The sequence below is a fragment of the Plecotus auritus genome (genome assembly GCF_963455305.1).
Source record: "Plecotus auritus genome assembly, chromosome: 2".
Lineage (NCBI taxonomy): Eukaryota > Metazoa > Chordata > Mammalia > Chiroptera > Vespertilionidae > Plecotus > Plecotus auritus.
Window position 1 is genome coordinate 131,229,788 of NC_137771.1, and position 16,767 is coordinate 131,246,554.

A 16,767-nucleotide genomic window follows, 5' to 3' on the forward strand; every position below is an offset into this window, starting at 1 on the left:
ACGTAAAGACATGACAAGCAAGAAATAATCAGTGTTCTTAAATGTCGCTGTTACTTCCCATTGTCATCACAGAATGAATAAACTGCTATCTCATGTTTTACTCTTTATTTTTAAAACAAGTTCACCCCCTACACATATATTACAATTTAGTACAAGCATATACATAAAGGATAGCACCTGACATATAACACATACTCAATAATTATGTCAAATTTCGATGAAGCAACTGAGGTGGTGTTTTTTTCATTTACGTTATTTAAGGTGTATGTTTTTTAAAAGTGAACAAGAAATATCTTTACATAAATTAGTTTGTCTATGCATCTAGAAGAAAAAGTATTAAATACATGAGTAATATATGCCTCGTTATCCTTCAGAAACATAGCCTTTTATTCTTTCCTTATATCTTTAAAGCCTTGAATGTTTAATTTACCTTATAATATTATTTTATTTTTCTGCTTGGTAAACTCACTAAAAAAACATGCAAAGAGCCCTGGCTAGTGTGGCTCAGTCAGTTGAAGCATTGTCCTGTGCACGGAAGGGCCTCAGGTTCAATTTCCAATCAGAGCACATACACAAGTTATGAGTTCAATCCTCAGGTGAGGTTTAGGAAAAATGAAATAAACATAAAAAAGAGACATTTAGATGACTATTGAAGCAGTTAGGTATCATCGTTCAATGGAAAAGACCAGGTGTTTTACAGAGAAAACAAAGCTGTCATTTCAAAGATGTTAACAGTTCTTTTTTTATTAATGGTTACCAGATAATTCATAAGAGAAACAGTCTCAAGTGAATTATAAAGGTCAATCCCTGGTGGCCTGAAATAAATTGTCAAATATAATTTAAAACAAGATTTTTAATTACCATGATAATCAACCTAGAGACAACTTCAGATTGAAAGGCCAAAAACCTCAAGTTTGTGGATTTGTATAGAGCAGTGGTCGGCAAACAACGGCTCATGAGCCATATGCAACTCGCAAGCCGCGGTTTGCCGCTCTGTTGACTAATGAGTTTGCCAACCACTGGTATAGAGAATTTAACCCTTACCCCAAAGAAAACATGATGTATCATCTTCATAAGTGAAAAATATCACCATATTAACATTATAATAGCATCTAAATGTTTCATCAACATTTGAAACATCTAAACCAGGGGTCCTCAAACTACAGCCCGCGGGCCACATGCGGCCCGCTGAGGACTTTATCTGGCCCGCCGGGTTCCGCTGCCTGTCCTGCTTAGCAGCCGACTCGTCCCAGGCCCGCAGTGCACATAGGAATTTGTTCATAGTTTTTTTTTTTTTTTTTAAACTATAGTCCAGCCCTCCAACGGTCTGAGGGACAGTGAACTGGCCCCCTGTTTAAAAAGTTTGAGGACCCCTGATCTAAACACTACAAATATTTTGTGCCTAAATTTTCTGTTAATTATCTTCAGAGCATAAAATAATAAAGACAGATTACACAACAGTCCATATCATACTTGTTTAACATTTCTTTGCCATTAAACACAGATTTTTAAAGCCAAGAGAAAATTTAAAAGCCACATTTATTTCTTATCTGATTATTGTATTTCACATAGTAAAATAAATTCTTGATAAAAAGCATAGCATAGAAATCGTGTTAGTCTTTTGGGGCTGCCATAACAAAATACCACAAACCGGGTGCTCATGAACACGGAAATTGATTTGTCACAATTCTGGGGGATGGAAATCTGAGACTGGGGTACCAGCATGGTTAAGTGAAGGCCCTCTTCTGGGTCACAGACTTCTTAGTGTATCTTCACCTGGTGGAAAGGGCTTCGGATCTCTCTGAATCCTTTTTTGAAAAGCACTAGAAACCCATTCAAGAGGGCTTCATCATCAGGGACTATTCACCTCCCAAAGCCTCAGCTACTAGTACCATCCTATCAGGCACTAGGATTTCAACATAAAAAAAAAATGGGCACGGGGCTTGGGGAAACACCATAGCAGACCATAGCAGAAAGTGTAAAAGATTTGAGGTCATATGGGAGAGGCACATGCCTACCATTATTCCCAATATATATCAATAATCATTCATTCCTAGTAATTATTATTCCCCATATGTAAAAACAACATACCAAAATTAATTCATTCACTATGTAATGCAAAAAGTAGTAATGGTGTCAGATCTCATAAAATTTTGTAATTTAAAGAAGGCAGAAAAACATTCTCAACACTTTAAAAAATTAGTAAGTTTAATTCTTAAAAAAACAAATAAACAAAAATGGCCATAAGACCTAAAGTGACAAGGAGACCAGTGGTACTGTAACAGTTGCCTTGCCTCACTAGTTCATAAAATCGGGCTTTATAAACCATAGAAAAATCAAGCTACTTGGTTTAGTCCTGAAAAGACTGGACCTAAAAATGCTTTAACATTCAATAAATATTTCTGTGTGCCTACTCTGTGCCAGACACAGCTCCAGGGATGGAGGATATACGGTAGTATTAGCAAACAAAATAGCAAAGGCCCTTGCTCTTGTGGAGCTTATACTGACTTGGAAAAGGGATTATTTATATTAAATTTAAATCCCTCTTATTGTATACTGCAGTTACTTTTTCTCCTTTTCACTGCAGATTAAAAAGAACCTTGGCTGCCATCCCATATCAAAATGTCTCTTTATTCTAGACAATATGCTCTTCAGATAACTATTACTATGTGTGACAATATTTTAGTAATTTTCAGATACACTTATAATTTCATTATTTGTAAAAAAAAAAAAAAAAAAAAATCCCCTGCAAAACAAACATGCAATCCATATTGATTTTAAATATACTTTAATTAACATTGAATTAATGTTGTTAAATAACAAATACCCATAAAAATGATTCAGTCACCGGATTTATCATAATAAATGCTATAATGCTATTGATTATCTATGGGAGGGAAAGAGAAACAAAGGACATAGAAATAGTATATGATTATATGAGCAAAATCAAGTAAATGTTCAAGGATTTAGATAACTTGATATATAATCAAATGCTTAAATGTGTAATCCAGACTTTGGGACCCATCATCCCTCGAGCCCCCTTTAAGGAGACCAGAGAGGCCTTGTGGGCTCTGCAGACCGTGAAGGGGACCCCATGGTCAGCTAAAGTCAAAGGAGTACACAGGAAGCTCAGGTGGCCCTACCACAGAACAAGAGAAACAAGAATCCCCATGTCAAATACTAGAAAGGAGAAAACCAGAAAAAGCATGTCCCAAAATGCACATTCTCCAACACCAGATCGCATTCTGCATTCATGTGGCTCATAAAATCAATTCTATCAAAAATTTCCTTATAGGTAAAAATTCTCTCTGCATTTGCTGATTTGAAGACAGCTTTCACACTTTTCTATTAAAGTTTCTGCTTTCTAAGCTAAATTTTTACAATGATTCAATCATGTTTTATACAAAGTTTCCAAAGTTGCTAACACAACTAAGTTTGGTACCTTTCCAACCAAACAGTTATAATCTAACACATTCAAATTTGTGGATACCGCTCTCTTAAATTTCCTCTACTGGAACATTTAAATTTTTTCTCCCACCAATGCACGCATCGGTTTACATTATCATATTTTAAATCAAACTTTACACACTGGATTAAAAATAAATAAATTCAAATAAAAACAAGAGGGAGGAAAAGTACCTTTAATTTGGATCCATGAGGTATTAGAGATTTATCCTGCTTTGGTGGTATATACAGCTCCCATTTCCCATACTCCAGTTTTTTATATGGGTATGAAAATGGATTCCAATCATCTAAAAAATTAAAGAAGAAAGGTTAACAATAGTATGATCAAACAGATATTTAATGAACTTCAAGTAAAGCATCTCTACTTGTACCAAATCAAACTGCCTAAAAATTAAGTATTAGAAGGTATTAATCAAAAAGTTTTACTAGCGATTTAGAAAAAGTTATTCTTAATTTATTTTTTAAATGTATTTAAAACTTTGCCTTTTGCATCTTAATATTAAAGATTATAACATTTTCCATTATACTTTCAACTCTAATACTTCTATTAATAAATGGAATGTAAAAGAAAAAGGTGGATACTTTTTAAAGAAACCCATCAACAAAGAGAGATAATATGAAAAAAACGGAAAAACATTCTAGGCAATTAGATAAGATACGTGTCATGGTAGAAAAAATGATGACAAAAACTCAAAATCCTATTACATTTACCCAAAGTCACAAGCATGTGACAGAACTGAGTTAAAATCTAAAGAAATGCCTGAAGCAAGAAAGGCAGAGGTAATAAACAATAGAGGGCAAAGGAAAGGCAGGTTAAAGATCCTGGAAGAAAGTCAAATTGAGCAACAACAGACTCAAGCACACACAGAAACTTATATAATAGAGGTGCATAAAAATCAGTGAGTAAAGGACAAACCATTATCAAATGGGGCTGGTTATCCTTATGGGGATAAACAAATGAGTCTCGACCTAACAATATGCCGAAGAATCACTGTAACAGATTAATGTTTAGATATGACAGGCAAGATGGTGCCCTCTCGGCTCCTGAGCAGCAGCAGCTGGTGATCTCAGCCTAGTCGGCAAGTTTCAGGGGAAATTTAGATTCCTCCCAGCCTGGGACTTGTGGCTTTTGCTAGGGTAGCTCTCAATTTCTCCTGCTCTGCACTGCCTTCATTTATGGCAAAGATCTCATCCTGATACAGAATTTTTGGACTGGATCCCAGATTCTTTGTCCACCAGAGTCGGAGAATAAATCCACGGACAGAAGGTGGTATAGCAAAGGTGGAGATTTATTGAAGAACACTTCCAGATTCCCATGTAGGGAGGGGGAAAGGGTCCCACCGACTTCCTGTTTCCATGCTTTATAAAGGCTGTAGTTCCTATGTCCTGATAGACCCTCTGATTGGTCAATATTCCCTTTTGAATTGGTTACTATAGTAACTCCTGAGGTCCTCCTCCCTCATTGTCCTCCTATTACTTCTGGGCTTTCTTCCTCCTTCTTTATTTTGTAAATATACACCTCTTGGCTACTCCCAGTTCCCTTGTCTTAGGTAAATGTATCTGTTGCCTCTCCCTTGTCTTATAGAAATATAACTGCACCAGGTTCCCTTGTGTTATGGAAATGTACCTTCTCTCAGTCTGTAGCCCTATTTTTTTCCATGGATCCCAATTCTAAAAATTCCCTAAACCTGCCTATATTCCGCTAAAATTCCTATTTCAATTCCTTACAATTTTCCATCAAAAGAATCTCCATTAAGTTGCAAGTTGCCCCTGATAAAACTGTCAGATGAATAGGCAGACTGTTGTGCACCTAGTCCCAGTGAAGCACGAATTTTAGGGGGAATATAGTCAGGCTTAGGGATTTTTTAGAATTGGGGTCCATGGAAAGCGCAGGGCTACAGACTGCGAGAAGGTACATTTTCATAACACAAAAGCCAGATGCAGTCACATCTCCATAAGACAAGGAAGCCAGGTGCAGTTACATTTCCATAAAACAAGGAGGCAGCAACAGGTATGTTTACATAAGACAAGGGAACTGGAAGTAGCCAAGAAAGGCCACATTTACAAAATAGAAGGAAGCCTTTCATTCAGAAGGAGAAGAAGAAAGCCCAAAGGGAGTAGTAAAACAATAGGGAAGGAGGGAGGGAAAACCTCACTTGTGCCATGTGAGGTTCAACCTTTGATCCCAGGAGTTACTACAGTAACCAGTCTAAGGGAATAGTGACCAATCAGAGAGGATACCAAGGCACCAGGATCTGCAGCCTTTATGAGCCATAGGGAAAGGGAACCCAGTGGGAACCTTCTCCGCCTCCCCACGTGGGAGTCAGTTCTGTGGGACTCTTCCCCTTCCTACGTGGGAGTCTGTACTTTTCTTCAATAAATCACCACCTTTGCTATACCATTTTCTGTCCGTGGATCCATTCTTCGATTCCGTCGGACAAAGAATCCGGGTTCCAGTCCAAAAATTCTGTATCACCAGGGCCAACTAAATTGGAGAACATTCACCTGGAATTACCAACTGAGGTCCAGCTGAGGAGACATATCAAGGAAGGACAGAAAACACCTTCTGTAGAAAGGGATGGTCACGAGAGGAGCTGACCTAGCCCCAGGGATGGAAGCCTGCAGGCGAGAGGAGGGAGCCCAGGGCTATGGGAGGGTCTGTTCCCTCAGAGGATAGAGGCCTGGAACCCAGGTGGGCTCCACAGCCCTGAGTACCAGAGCCAAGACCCGTGGCCCACGAAATATCCAGCTGTGAAAGGCAGCAGGGCTGCTGGCCACAGAGGAGTCTAGAGCCAGTAGGCCGGAGCCAGTGGGAGAGAAAGCCACAGTGCTGGGGTGGGAAACCTTGCGGGGAGATGTGGAAAAGCGGGAGCCAGGAGCATTTGTTCAAAGGTTCTAAAACCAAAATGGCCATTCTCCCTCCCCGCCCTCTCCAGTAGCCACAGGGCAGGAAAAGAAAAAATCCACCCTAGTTAATACAGCCTGCCCCACCCTCAGGAGCCCTGCTTGAAACACCCTGCATTTTCAGCTTTTCAGAGGAAACAAAAGTAGAGGCCAAGCCCACCACTTTGAACAGTCTCAGGAGCCTGAGTGAGTGGATTGGGGGAGGACTCTTCCGACCCACTCTCCTAGGAACCAGACTGGTACATGCCCCCCACAGGAGAACTGATAAATACTCCAGGTTTCCAAGGACCCCACTGGTCTCTGCGCAAGGATCTATGCCAGCAGAGGGCAGAGTAATATTTTGGGCCACTCGCAGAGGACTGCTCTAGGACAAGGAAGCACACCACCACAATCCCTGAGTGCTAAACAGCACCTCTCCCAGCTAAAGCCCTTTAAGAAACAGACTTTTGAGTGATTAAGATTAACAGCTGGCTAGCAGGAAAACCTGGGCAGAGGTGAAGCCCTGGGAACAGGGGAAGGTTTCTGGGCCCCATGCAGCTAACAAGCCCATTTAACATGGCAGATTGCCCCCTCCTGCTGGCAGCCAAGTTCTGAAGAGTCAGATAAAACTGTGGATGAAGATATGGGGACCTCTTGGAACTTCAAGCAGGTTGCTGAAATCCAGAGGGCAGTTCCTGTCAGAGCTTGGCACCTAAGTATCCCACAGGAAGCACAGAATTGGCAGACAAAACAAAAGAGTGAGATTGAAAGCAATTCCCCATCAGGCACTAAACTCAACTGAAACAAACTAAACTTCACTTTTTTTTCCTTTTCAATTTTTTCTTCCATTTTTCTACTTCCTTTTTCACTTTTTCTCTTTCATTTCTTTTTTTTCCCCTTTTCAAAGTTATCTTCCTTATCTATATGCTTTATTGATTTGTAATTATTCTAGTCTCTGTTATGTTCATAAATCTAATTTTCCTCTTGCCTTTTCCTACCCAATTTTTTTTCATTATTCAATTTTCTTCTATCTTTGCTTCCTCTCTTTTCTTTTTCTCCTGCTTTCTCATCTTTTTTTCTTATTCTCATTTTATGTCTATCTGCTTTATCCTCTATTTTCCTTTTCAAATTTTTTTCATTGTCTTAAACCTTCCTTTATTTTGAACACTTTTACGTCCTCTATTCCGCTAATTATTTACTGTTACTTTCTTCATTTCTGCATTACATCTACATGTAACCCCTCCCCCAAACCCCACTTTTTGGCTGTTTTTTATTTGTGCTTTTTTTGTTGGTTTGATTGCCTTGTTTTCTCATATTTTTTTTTCTTTCTTTTTTTTCCGATCATTCTTGCTCTCTGTCTTAATAATATCTTCTCTGATGGTTACTTTTGTTGGTGCTGTAGGCGTCTTGTGAATGTTTTTGTTTTCTTCTGTTTTGTATTTTGTTGTTATATTTTGTTCTGTTCAGTCAGCAACTCCACAACAGTTTGCATGACTTAGTCGGGGATGAGCCACATAGTCAGCCAGCCAAAGAGCAGGCTCACTTCACGAATGCGACAGTAAAATTCAAGACCCACCAACAACAGTAGAACCACCCCTCCCCGCCCAAAAAAAGTAAGGGGCTTTCCTAGAGAACCCAGTTCAGGAGATCTAAGAGACTGCACCATTGGGTCCCACAAAACACCTACTACATAAGACCACTCCACAAAATCTGGGAGGCACAGCAGTTTAATACATAGAAACCAAAAAAAAGGGGGGACACAAAAATGGGGAGACAAAAAAAACAACCCCCAAATAAAAGAAAAGGAGAAATCTCCAGAAAAATAACTAAATGAAATAGTGGTAAATAATTTGTCAGATAAAGAATTCAAGGAATGGTAATAAAGGTGCTCAAACAATTCAGTGAGAACTACAAGCAACTTTGTGAGAATTAGAAGGGTCTTAATGAGAGCTACACCCACATGAAAAGACCCTGAAACATTAAATAAGAATCAATAGGAAATGAGGAATGACATATATGAAATTAAGAACACCCTGGAAGGATGTAGATTAGAAGGAGCTGAGGAATGAATCAGCGAATTTGAAGACAAGGTAGAAAAATAACCAACCACTCAGAGGAGCAAATGAATAACAAAAATTAAAAAGCAGGAGCAATGGCTAAGGAAGCTTTGGAACAACATGAAACTTAATGTCATTCGGATTATAGGAGTACCAGAAGGAGTAGATTCTAAGAAAGGAATAGAGAATCTGTTTGAAGCAATAATAGCAAAAAAATTTCCCTAATCTGGTGAAGGAAAAAGTCACTCAAGTTCAGGAAACACAGAAAGTCCCAATCCAGATGAACCCCAAAAGACTCACATGTTAATTAAAATGGCAAACATTAAAGATAAAGAAATAATCTTAAAGGCTGCAAGAGAGAGACAGAAAATTACCTACAAGGGAGCTCCCATTAGACTGTCAGCTGACTTCTCAATAGAAACACTGCAGGCCAGAAAGGTAATGGCATGAACTATAAAAATTAATGAAAACCAAGAGACTGAACCCAGGAATACTCTATCATTCAAAAAATCAAAGGTGAAATAAAGACCTTCGCAGACAAAAAAAAAAAAAAAAAAAAGCTAAGAGTTTATTAACATGAAACCAGCACTGCCAGAAATGCTAAAGGAACTGTTGTAAGAAAAAGAAATAGACAGAAAGAGAAGAACACAGGCATAAAGAATAAAAATGACAATAAATACCTATCAATAATATCCTTAAATGTAAATGGTGTAAATGCCCCAATCAAAAGACATAGGGTTGCTAAATGGATAAGAAAATAGACTCACATATATGCTGTCTACAAGAGACAAGCACAAAGGATTCACACAGAATGAAAGTGAAAGAATAGAAAAACATTTTACCAAAAAATAAAAATTTAAATTTAAAAAAAAGCTGGGATAGCAATATTCATATCTGACAAAATTGACTTCAAAGTGAAAGCCATAATGAGAAGTAATAAAGGCCACTTTATAAATAATAATAAAGGGATTGATTCAGCAAGAGGATATAAGCCTAGTAAACATACATGCACCCAATACAGAAGCATCCAAATATATTAAAAAAAAAAAAAAAAAAAAAAAAAACTTCTGGAGAATTTTAAGGGAGAGATCAAAAGCAATATAATCATAGTAGGGGACATTAATAACCCCCGCCCTTGACATCACTAGATAGATCTTCTACCAGGGGTGGGCAAACTTTTTGACTCGAGGGCCACAATGGGTTCTTAAACTGGACTGGAGGGCCGGAACAAAAGCATGGATAGAGTGTTTGTGTGAACTAATATAAATTCAAAGTAAAGGAGTGGAGGGGAGAGCAAGAGAATCCTCCGCTCTTTCAGCTCCGCGGGCCGGATAGAACAGCCGAACAGGCCGGATCTGGCCCATGGGCTGTGGTTTGCCCACGGCTGTTCTAGACAAAAAATCAACAAGGAAACAGTAATCCTAAATGACACACTTAGATCAAATGGAATTAATTTATATTTTCAGAACAATTTACCACAAAGCTACAGAATATGTATTCCTCTCAAGTGTACATGGGACATTTTAAGAGATAGACCACATGTGAGGACACAAATTAAGCCTGTAGAAGTTCAAGAAGATTGAAATCATATCAAGCATCTTCTCAGATCACAATGGTATGAAATTAGAAATCAACTGTAATAAAAACACTCAAAGACATTCAAGCACATGGAAACGGAATAACATGCTATTAAACAATATAACAAACAAACAGATCAGAAAAGAAATAAAAGACATCCTGGAAACAAATAAAAATGAACACACAACAACATAAAATCTATGGTTCACTGAAAGCAGTCCTGAGAGGGAAGTTCATAGCACTACAGACCTACCTCAAAAAACAAGAAAAACTTCTAATAAACTACCTAACCCTAAAATGAAAAAAATTAGAATTAAACAAAAACAAAACAAGAAAAGCCCAAAGTACAAGGAAATAATAAAGATCAAAGCAGAAATAAATGATATAGAGACTAAATAAAATAATATACAAGATCAATAAAAACAAAAGCTGATTCTTTGAAAAGATAAACAAGATTGATGAACCTCTAGCCAGGCTCACCAAGAAGCTAAGAGAAAGAATCCAAATAAAAAAAAATCAGAAACGAAAGAGGAAAAGTAACAACTGCCCCAGAAAACAAAAAGGATCATTAAAAAAAAAATACTATGAACAACTATATTCCAGCAAACTGGACAAACTGAAAGAAATGGACATATTTCTAGAAAAAAACAATCTTCCAAAACTCAATCAGGAAGAATCAGAAAACCTGAATAGGCCTATAACTACTGATGAAATTTAGTAATCAAAAAACTCAACAAACAAAAGCCCTGGTCCACATGGTTTCACAGGGGAGTTTTAACAAACATTAAAAGAAGAACTAACACCTATCCTCCTCAACCTATTACAAAAAACCCAAGAGGAAGGAACACTTACAAGCTCTTTCTATGAGGCCAGCAATATTCTAATCCCAAAACCAGATAAAGACACCACAAAGAAAGAGAATTACAGGCCAATATCTCTGATGAACATAGATGCTAAAATCCTCAACAAAATATTAGCAAGCTGAATGCAGCAATACATTAAAAAGAACATACTCCAGGACCCAGTGGGATTTATACCAGGGATGCAAGGCTGGTACAATATTGGCAAATCAATAAATAGGATACACCATATAAACACATTGGAAGACAAAAATCACATGATCATATCAATTGATGCGGAAAAAGCATTTGGCAAAATCCAACAGCCTTTTTTGATAAAAACTCTCAGCAAAGTGGGAATAGAGGGATTATATCAACATAAAAAAGGCCATATATGACCAACATACTGCAAAAATCATACTCAATGGTCAAAAACTAAAACCGTTTCCCCTAAGAACAGCAATAAGATAGGGGCGTCTATTTTCACCACTCTTGAACACAGTACTAGAAGTCCTAGCCAGAGCAATCAAACAAGAAGAAAAATAAAAGCATCCAAATGAGAAAAGAGGAAGGACATCTGTCATTATTCACAGATGACATGATATTGTATGTAGAAAACACTAAAGACTCCATCTAAAAACTACTAGATTTAATAAGTGAATTCAGAAATGTTGCAAAGTATAAAATTAACATCCAAAAATCTATGGCATTTTTATACACCAACAATGAATTCTCAGACAGAAATTAAAAAAAAAATAAAAAAATAAAATTAAAAAAACCCATATACCATTGCAACAAAAAATTGAGACACTTAATAATAAAATTAACCAAGGAGGTTAATAAAAGACCTGTACTTTTTTTAGTAAAAGACCTGTACTCGGAAAACTATAGGATATTGAAAAAAGAGATAGAGGAAGATATAAAAAACTGGAAGAATATACCATGATCATGGATAGGCCGAATCAACATCATTAAAATTTCCATACTCCTCAAAGCAAACTATAGATTCAATGCAATCCCCATTAAAATACCAACGGCATATTTCACAGACTGAGAACAAACTCTCCAAAAATTCATATGGAATAAAAAAGACCTCGAATAGCCGCAGCAATTCTGAGAAAGAACAACAAAGTTGGAAGGATCACAATACCAGATATCAAGCTATATTACAAAGCCACTGTTCACAAAACTGCCTGGTACTGGCACAAGAACAGACATATAGGCCAATGGAACCAAACAGAGAACCCAGAAATTGACCCAAGCCATCATGCTCAATTTACATTTGACAAAGGAGGCAAGAGCAAACAATGGAGCCAAGACAGTCTCTTCAATAAATGGTGTTGGGCAAATTGGAGAGGTACATGCAAAAAATGAAACTGGACTACCAATTTACACCACATCCAAGAATAAAATAAAAATGGATAAAAGACTTAAATGTAAGTCCTGAAACTTTAAAAATCTTAGAAGAAACCATAGGCAGCAAAATCCCAGACATGTCCCACAGCAATATGTTTACTGACACATCTCCTAGGGCAGTAGTTGGCAAACCACAGCTCGCGAGCCACATGCAGCTCGCAAGCCGCAGTTTGCCACTCTCTTAACTAATGAGTTTGCCAACCACTGTCACATACTACCCTTTACCTCTTTGCACACAATATGCCACAATTGCCTAATCCTCACAGCTTCCAACTACACGGTAACATTTAGTCTAGTCCAGTGGTCGGCAAACTCATTAGTCAACAGGGCGGCAACCCGCGGCTCACGAGCCGCATGTGGCTCGTGAGCCACGGTTTGCCGACCACTGTCCTAGGGCAAAGGAAACTAACAAGAAAATAAATAAATGGAATTACAACAAAATAAAGTTTTTGCATAGCAATAAAAACAATAAACAATATGAAAAGAGAGCCCACTGTTTGGGAGCACATATCTGCCAATGAAACATCCGGTAAGGAATTAATTTCCAAATATATAAGGAACTCAAACAATTTAACAAAAGGAAGACAAACAATCCAATTAAAAAATAGGCAAAGGACCTACATACTGAAGGCCAAGAGACATATGAAAAAATGCTCAAAGTCACTAATCATCAGAGAGATGAAAATTAAAATGACAATGAGGTACTACCTCACAGTTATCAGAATGGTTATCATCAACAAATCAACAAAAGACAAATGTTGGCAAGGATGTTGAGAAAAGGGAACCCTAGTACACTGCTGATGGGAATGCAGACTGGTGTAGCCACTGTGTACAACAGTATGGAGTTTCCTCAAAAAATTAAAAATTGAACTCCCATTTGACCCAGTGACCCCACTACTAAGAATATTTCCTAAGAAACCTGAAACACCAATCAGAAAGGATATATGCACCCCTATGTTCATAGCATCGTAATTTATAATAGCTAAGATTTGGAAAGAGTCCAAGTGCCCATCAGCAGATGAGTGGATAAAAAAAGCTGTGGTACATTTACACAATGGAATACTATGTAGCAGTAAAAAAGAAAGAACTCTTGCAATTTGTAATAGCATGTATGGATGTGGAGAGTATTATTGAGAAGGCTAAAAGGCTAATTCCAATGTAACCCTGATATTTCGGGGGGCTAGCAATCTGAATCTGTGCCAGCAAGCCCAGTGTACATTCTTGATAACCTATAATTAAGTCATTGCCCCTTTCTCCACAAACTGGTCTTGCAAGACCTGTTACCTAAAATGCTCACATTTCACAGAGGCCATAAACCATGACACAGCCCCCGGAGGGGGGCTATCAGTGTTGGCACCAGGCCAGGCCCTTAGGTATGGTCTCAAGACCCCAACACCTGGGGCTTCTTGCAAAGCCCTTGAAAGGTCTGGAAGTATAATCCATATTTGGGGGACAAAGACACCAAAAGGGGATAAAATTGCTCAGAATTTGAGAAGCAACCTCCTCTGAGTCCGCTGGCATAATAAAGCTGTGTAACTCCATTTCTCTATGTGTTGCTTGGTTTTTCTCCAGTCTTCTATAACATCATGCTAAGCAAAATAAGCCAGTCAAAGAAATATAATTATCACATGATCTAACTCATATGTGGATTCTAATGAACAAATTACAGTGATGAACAAAGTAGATCCAGAGACATAGAACCTTGGAACATTAAAAATTTTCAGGCAAAAGGCAGGTGTGTGTGTGTGTGTGTGTGTGTGTGTGTGTGTGTGTGAGAGAGAGAGAGAGAGTAGAGAGAGATTAATTGGAGAACTTAATATGCATATATGCATAGTCCATGGACACAGACAATAGTTTGGTGAAGACTTGGGAGGGGTGAGTGAGGCAGGGACAGGATCAATGGGGTGGGGGGGAAACAGTAGATATCTGTTATATTTTTGACAATAAAGATAAATTTTAAAAATGAATAAATATGACAGGCAAAACTGTAAAATACTTAGAAAAATATAGGGAAATATATTTCTAAGATGAGTTTAAAAAGTGTTTTTAAAACAAAATATTTAAAAACCCAGAAAATACTAAGGAAAAACTGGTTAGTCTTACCCCTAAAATTATAACTTATGTTCATAGAGATGGATGCATAGACAGAATGACAACATAAGCTACCACTGGGAATACATTTGTAATGAATATACCAATAAATAGTGAGAATTGATAAACATATAAAGAACATCTATAAGTCAATGAGAAAAAGAAAATAAAACAATGGAAAAATGAGCAAAGATATTCAGGGGAGGAAACATGAATGGCCAATAAACGTATACAATGATGCTTGAGCTCACTGGCAATTAAGGAAACACAAATTACAACAATGAGATGTCATTTCCCACCCACTGGATTAACAACATGTAAAAGTTCAAAACTATCAAGTAGTCAGGAAGGTTATAAAATAACATTGCAGCTGAGGGTATAAATTGGTAAAGCAACTTGGCATCATGTAGCAAAGTTGAAGATATGTTAATTCTATGGCCCAACAAATCGTACTCATAGGTAGCATCCTAGAGAAATTCTCAAAAATGTGTACAAAAGAGCATTCACAGATTTTCACTGAAGAATTTTTGTAATAGAAAAAAAAAATATGTAGGCTATCAAATTTTAAATCAGCCACAAAATGGGTAAAATCACTGTGGTATAATTAAACAACAGGAAGCTATACAACAGCATAAACTGAATGGATTAGAACCAATATTATCACTATATACAAATAACCAAAACATAAACGTTAATTTTAAAGGGTTATGAAAGAATGCTATGTATAGCAAGTTCAAGAAATATGCAAAACAGTCAAACAGAAATTTTAAGGGAATATAGGCAGGCTTAGGGAATTTTTAGAATTGGGGTCCAGGGAAAAACACAGGGCTACAGATTGGGAGAAGGTACATCTCCATAACACAAGGAAGCCAGGTGCAGGGAGCAGCAACAGTTGCAGTTACATAAGACAAGGGAGCTGGAAGTAGCCAAAAAGGTCTATATTTACAAAATAAAGAAGAAGGAAGAAAGTCCAGAAAGAAAAGAACAATGAGGGAGAAGGTCAACACTTGTCCCATGTGGTGTTTGACCTTTGATTTCATGAGTTGCTAGAGTGACCAGACTTACAGCCTTTATAAACTGTGGAAGAAGGGATGGGGTGGGACCCTTTCACAGTCCCTACGTGGGAGTCCATTCTGTGGGACTCTTTCCCCCTCCCCACGTGAGAGTCTGTACTTGTTCTTCAATAAATCTCCACCTTTGCTATACCACCTTCTGTCCGTGGATTCATTCTTCGACTCTGGCAGACAAAGAATCCGGGTTACAGTCCAAAAATCCCATTTCAAATGTATATATAAAACTACAAATGTATGTATACAAATATCAAAAGAGAAATGAGAATGTTAAACATCAAATTCTATAGTGATCTCTCCAGAATAGAGGAAAGGGAGCACAGGATGCTTCAATAATATCTGTAATATTTTATTTCATAAGATAGATGTTTTATACAGAGATGCCTATTACATTTTCCCTATTTGCTAATGCCTAAAATATCTCATGGTTTTAAAATAAATTAAGCAGCCCTGTGATGGTATACATTTTAGTGCTATTGTTATTTATGGAAGTGGAATTCTTGGGGTGCCCCAAGGAGATGAATTTCCTGAGGCCCCCATAGAAGGATGAAGTTTCATAGAAAGCTTTAATGATGATGTAAAATTAAGGGGGTTCCCCTCCGAGGGCCCATCTCTGTCCCTCTCGCCATGAAAGAAGTCCAATGTTGTCTACAGAGGGTCAGAATAGAGGCCACTGCCCATAGTTTCAGTTCCATATTAACGTCCAGTCCAGCCTACATCTTGCATGTGAAGTCCACATGGCTATGTTATAGAGAGAGAACAGGCAAGTGCAGATCACAGAGCAAGAGAAAACAAAGGGAACAAGAGAGAGAGAACTCTTTGGGGATTTTAACCAGGAGCTTCTTCAAACCAATGAACTTTCCAAGATTTCACAGGCCAATCCATTGCTCCCCAAGCTACTGACAGACAAGTTCCTCCCCTGCACCATCTGGACTTCTGTACATGTGCCTCTCTCCCCTTCCCCTCACCCCACAACAATCTAGTATTGGATGGGGGAAAGGAGGGGTGCTAATCCCCTTGGAGGAACAATGCTGTGTGAAGCTGCAGCTTTCTGGTCTAACTTCCCAGGTCACCATGCTTACAATGTCTGACTTCCCTTTGCTTTCTTTACTTTAGTAATATTAACCAGTTAATTATGATGATAACACTATGACATTAAATATTTAATTGAAGAGATAATGAAAACATCAGAAATATTGTTTAGGGTGTTAACATAAAAAATTTTAAACTTGTAAAGAATTTTTGTGAGTTTATTTGAGCCAAACTGTCAACAATTGCCAGGAAGCAGAACCTCAATGGATTGAGATAATGCTCCAGAGAATGGCAGTTTTTTCATCTACTTTTATATATTGCAATCAAAGGAAAGGA

The 16,767-nt window shown here is 37.7% G+C and overlaps 1 protein-coding gene across 1 annotated transcript in view; it reads right to left on the reverse strand.

The window, feature by feature from the left end:
- Window positions 1–16,767, reverse strand: part of GBE1 (1,4-alpha-glucan branching enzyme 1) — a 385,578-nt gene that overhangs the window by 243,871 nt on the left and 124,940 nt on the right. The window contains exon 3 of the mRNA XM_080656181.1: window positions 3,640–3,752. Coding sequence (XP_080512307.1) covers window positions 3,640–3,752 — 113 coding nt within the window. The remainder of the gene's footprint in view (window positions 1–3,639; window positions 3,753–16,767) is intronic.